Below are 5,273 nucleotides of genomic sequence, written 5' to 3'. Positions count from 1 at the left end.
TGCTCAAGAAGAGCAGAGGTTTTGTGCAAATAACTTTTCACGTCTGCTGGTTGTCAGGAGACTCCAGGGTTGGGGGCTTCTGCTAGAGTGTGTGACAGCCGTAGCTGTGTACAGAAACACGTTTGCATCTTCAGTAGCAAGTAATTTTTATCAAAAGGGTAACATCCTTGTTTTAGCATAGCCAAGGAGAGACCTAAAATTGACTTAAATACTTCAGACTCACTTAAATGTTGTTACACAAAAATATAAGTTTGTGATAATGCTGTGTTAAGTAACTGATTCTGACTTTGTATTTATTTGTATATCCTACTGATGGAAAGTATTTGCTGTTAAGGATGTTAGCGATATTGTGCTTACCTGCATCTCTGCTCTACAAAAGCAACCAGATGAAGGGGTACTGCTAAAATTCTGATGTTGTCTGAAATGAGCACCAGGATATACAACTCCTTACCACGATGTGTATAACTTTGGCTTTTCTTTGGCTTTTTTCCCTGAAAGATAGTAATGTCTTTTGAATCATAATTCATTTACATGAAGAATTTTGGTCTGTTACTGAAATAATTGGAATGATATCAGACTTGAATTTGGCAATTAATTAATTAAGAACCAAATCTTACCACATATGATACGGTAACAAGTTCGCTTTGATTGTCTAACTTTCTTTTGAAAGATAGTTTCTATCCATAGTCATTCATTCAATTACCTTGCTTAGGATTTTATAAAGTAGCATTCCAATAAATTAGGTTTGGGGTTATTTTTTTTCTGACAATTATCCCAGCTAAAAAAAATGCTCTCATGTTTCATGTAAACTTACTTTTCTTAATCAGGTTTATTCAGTTTTCTGTGATGAGGTATGTTTGCAAATGCTAAAAGACTGTACATTTTGCTCTATTTCAGTGCCTGATGACCTCTCCATAGAAGAAAGAGAAGAGCTTTTAAATATTCGTCGCAGGAAAAAAGAACTGATTGATGATATTGAGGTAATCAATTTATCTGTAAAGATCCTTAGAAGACTGCTTCAGTAGATTAACTTACAGTAAACTGCATACCTAGGTATGAATTTATTTTTAAAAGCATGTAAATGGCTTAAGCTAAATCTTACTAATAATGAATAGGATTTGTGTGCTTTTAAAAATGCTAACTTCTGTGTCGATGTAATGCAATATGTGTATATGTACACATTTGATTTTTGTAATCAAGAAGTCATTAAACAGCAGATTTGCATACAGGATAGGAGTGAGTGAGAAATCTGGGTAAAGAAATCTTATACTGAAATTGGTGATGGAAATTTGGTCTTGATGCTCTGACATGAGCCCACACTGGAGTTCAGATCCATGTGTTTAACAGTCATTCAGCTGTGGTAAAATCTTTAAGCTAAATATCTAAGTAAGTCATAAGATTAATTACTTTACTTCAGGTGAGTAGCAAATATTAGAAAATAAAATCTAATACATCATATTAATATATGATAAACTATTTCAAAAAGTGTTTTAATGTAGGTTAACATACTGTCCTTCCTTCTTTTGGCAGAGATTAAAATTTGAAATTGCTGAGGTCATGACAGAAATTGATAATCTGACTAGTGTAGAAGAAAGGTAAGTAATTCTAACATCCGGCCATGATTCAGTAAGACCTTGGAACCCATCTTGCAGGAATAGCAAATAAACAAACACGGGTTCACCTTTATTCGGTCTGTCATAAAGTCTCTAAAGCCTGACTTTATCCTGTTCAGGTGTTTCGTTTGTTTGGATAGAGAATATGTTGTATAGAATGTAGTATTTTAGACTGTCCAATTGATAATTATATAGTTCTCTGAAGTTGCACTCGCTTGAAAGAATTTAAAGTAGTAACATAATTTTCCCTCTTATAAAAAGTGAATGTCTTGTTTTGTAATAAAAAATACAAAGTAACCAAAATACAAATTAAAAGAAACTCATCCAGAAGTTGTTGGTTTTGTAAAAGAGCAACTGATAACTGCTCGTTGTTTCTTCTTTTTCTCCATGTGTAGCAAAACTACTCAAAGAAATAAGCAAATAGCCATGGGAAGGAAGAAATTCAACATGGACCCTAAGAAGGTAGAGAATTTTTTTTTCTGCTTGTCTGGAATCAAGTTCCTGTTTGTAATATGATCTATGACAAACACAGTCATGTTTTCTTAAGAAAGCATTTCTGATAATATATGGTCACAGGCCTTATTTGTATATCCTGTAACACACTGAGCAGAGGGCTAAATGAGAAGCAGTCATCTAGTCATTTGCCAGTCACGTGTACTTTTTTCACTTAAGCAAACCTTTTTTGATAATGGAGGTTATTTATCAACAATCAAATATGCCAGGTATTGATTGAGCTGGCTTGGAGGAAGATTATCTGTACCTGACAGAGGTGTTCTATGTTGATATGTCAAATATAAATGTACTTTGGTGTTTGGTTATTAGTGAGGCCGTACATTTTTTTAATGCCCTCGTATTTTTGTTTCTTCTGAAATGCCTTTAACATTTTTTTTAATTTGTTCTCATACAGACTTTTATATTTGCGTATCTAAATTCTGTTTGTGAAAAGGCATGTATGAACATTTGTATGTTTGTATACATATACACGTTTATATGTAAGACTTGTAGAAGCACCTGCAGCTAGAAACTTAATTACCACTTTCAAGTAGTCTACTGTGCATTTAGCCAAGAAGTGAAGTAGTTAATTTCCCTGCAGTGCCTCTACTTTTCTTAAATAATTTTTAATTTTCTGGAAAATTCAGGGACCTGCATATGCTCTTACAGACCTCCCTGATATATTTACAAGAGCTGCTTTGACATATTTGACCTTTAGACTTTACTTTCCATTTTACCTCTTTCTTGCTTTGTTCACTGCCTTCTTGTTGTTTGTAATTGAGATTCCACTTTGAATTTGTGAAGAGTCTTCTTTAAGGTCATTTTGGAAGTTGTTTAGCATTTCTTTTTCTGTGTTAGTTCTTGACATGTTTTCTTTCCAATTGTATTGAATTCAGTTACATTTTGATGGCTTTTCTGTAAAGTTCCAAGTACAGTGATGGCTGCTATTCTTCAGGCTCTGCTTTCAATGTACCAGAAACACTCAAGTACTTTGAGATAGAGAACGATTTTTAAGCTACTGACCATGTCTTATTTTAATCTTTTACTTTTATTTTGGTGACTGTCTAATTTCAGTTCTGTTGAGGGCAGAACACCCCCAAACATGATGGTAGTTTGCTGTTGTCCTCAGCTCTTTCACATCCTAGAAGTTTGTGGCAAAGTCATAGGATGATGTCAGATGCTTTCATTCCAATGTTAACTATTTTTTGTTACTGTTCTTGTTGGGTGAAATTATTTCTATAAATAGATGCTGTAGCCGCATTGCTACTGTAACATAATTTAAATGTGGTAAACAGACTTACAGTAGTAATTTCTTAGTAATGTCTATGAATCAGTGGTGGCCTGCAGTAGCTGGCTGCTCTAAAGCTAGGTCATCTTGTTGTTTGCAGCAGCTATTTTAAATTACAGGCAGCTAAAATATATGTCCTTCTAATGTTGAGAGAATTAACTTGGGGCCATTGTGAAAAGGACATTTTTAATTCATAAATGGGAGGGAAGATGGTCTCCAGAGTTAGGAATGTGAAAGAACTGGGGTAATAATACATGTAGTGAATCCCCCAAGTTTTCTTCTTTAAAACCAAGTAAGAGTTCTAATGTTTGCATATTAGCAGGAACACAGTGAGGTAGTTTTCTTTTACCATTTTTATTTGAAGACCTTTACATTTTCTAGTGCGTAACTTATATGTAGAGCACTTCTGCCTGCCCCCACCCAGGCAATCCTCATTCAAAATAGCAGTGTTCAATGCAGTTACGTGATGTAATAGCACGTACCTTGCTGTTTGCATTTGGTTAGTGGGTATGGGAAGGGCTAAATGGTAAAACACTTCAGGAATCCCTGTGCAGCGGATATAAAGCTGTGCTTGAAATTCGCAGCACTGGAAGTCAGTACTGCCTGCATTGGGCCCAGAAAATGAGTTCTCTGTGATAAATAACTGCAAAATTTGTAATTAAGATACTGTAAAAGCTATGAAATTCAAAGCAGATTTCATTGCACTGACTTAAAAAAAAAATCTATGCAATATTTGTAGTGAATATTGAATATTTCTGTAGCTGTGAATTTTGTGGGGAGGTCAAACTAGTACAGCTGTCTTCTGTCTCCTATCAGTCTACAGAAAGAAAATTTGCATCAAGACAAAAGATAGCGTAGGAGTTGATGGGGATTTGGCTGACCTATTTTACCATTTATTCCAGACGCTGGAGTTGTTGTCGCAGACAAATTCCTTTTCCTGTCTATTTAACTTCTGGTTCTTCAACATCTTAAGAATTTAAAAAAAAAAAAAAAAGGAAAATTAAGGTTTTTTTTGTAGTATGTTTTCCCTGCTTCTAGTCGTGTCCATTATCTTTTTCAGTAACTTGTACAACTTTTGAAAAACTGTTCTGGTCGGTCTGTTTACGCTAAGCGTGAATAATATGGTCCAGGTGTTGAATGAAGGAATATGCAACTGCTATTTCTGATGTTTGTCAGAAAGAAGGTTGTCTCTTGGTTGACAGAGCTGAGAAAACTATTTGGACAAAAAATTCATTTGACCATGATACATAATGTTTTTTCCTATACCAAGTTATTCAAAAAGCTATCAAATAAGCTTTGAAGGGATCATTTTTTAGGAAAGCTCAGCTATTTCTGCTTCAAGATAAAACAGATATTCTTTGCAATGAAATCACGTCTGTTCTGAAATGACTTATCAAAATACTGAGTTGTCAGAGTCAGAATACCAGCCTGTCATTGAAATTAAGTTTTCAGATGATGATAAAATTGTTTTGAGAGAATTGCATTCCAGACTTTTTTTTTAAAGCTTCAAGCCTTATAAAATCACAGTTCATTTTCTTCGTTAAATTAGGTCAGAAAATTGACTTTTTTTTGTCAGGCAGGTAATCATTTAATTATAAAAAAACAGAATCAATCAAACAGAAGGATAATTACTTTTTTGAATGTTACTGCAGGGCCTCCTATGCTATATCAAAAAATAATGGAAGTTTTCCCAGTTGTAGTGAAATAGAAAAGAAATATATTCCATTTGCAGTAATTGAAAAACTTCTAATGTTTCTGAAACTATGAAATATTCTAGTAGAAAACATTTGGAATAATATTAAGCTCTTCTGTACCTATTTGGAATCCAAGACAAAGTTACAGCTGCCATTCCTAATTTCCACTGCCATGCTGTTAGCAGT

At 34.1% G+C, this 5,273-nt stretch overlaps 1 protein-coding gene across 2 annotated transcripts in view; it reads left to right on the top strand.

The window, feature by feature from the left end:
* The first annotated feature begins 863 nt into the window (after window positions 1-863).
* CYTH3 (cytohesin 3) overlaps window positions 864-5,273 on the top strand; it is a 24,074-nt gene continuing 19,664 nt past the window's right edge. For both annotated transcript variants that reach the window (XM_009649538.2, XM_035889248.1), the window contains exons 1-3: window positions 864-980; window positions 1,531-1,595; window positions 2,009-2,075. In XM_009649538.2, coding sequence (XP_009647833.1) covers window positions 864-980; window positions 1,531-1,595; window positions 2,009-2,075 — 249 coding nt within the window. The remainder of the gene's footprint in view (window positions 981-1,530; window positions 1,596-2,008; window positions 2,076-5,273) is intronic.

This window comes from Egretta garzetta, unplaced genomic scaffold (genome assembly GCF_000687185.1).
Source record: "Egretta garzetta isolate BGI_Z169 unplaced genomic scaffold, ASM68718v1 scaffold292, whole genome shotgun sequence".
Classification (NCBI taxonomy): Eukaryota; Metazoa; Chordata; class Aves; order Pelecaniformes; family Ardeidae; genus Egretta; species Egretta garzetta.
This window is presented reverse-complemented; position numbering and strand designations above follow the sequence as displayed.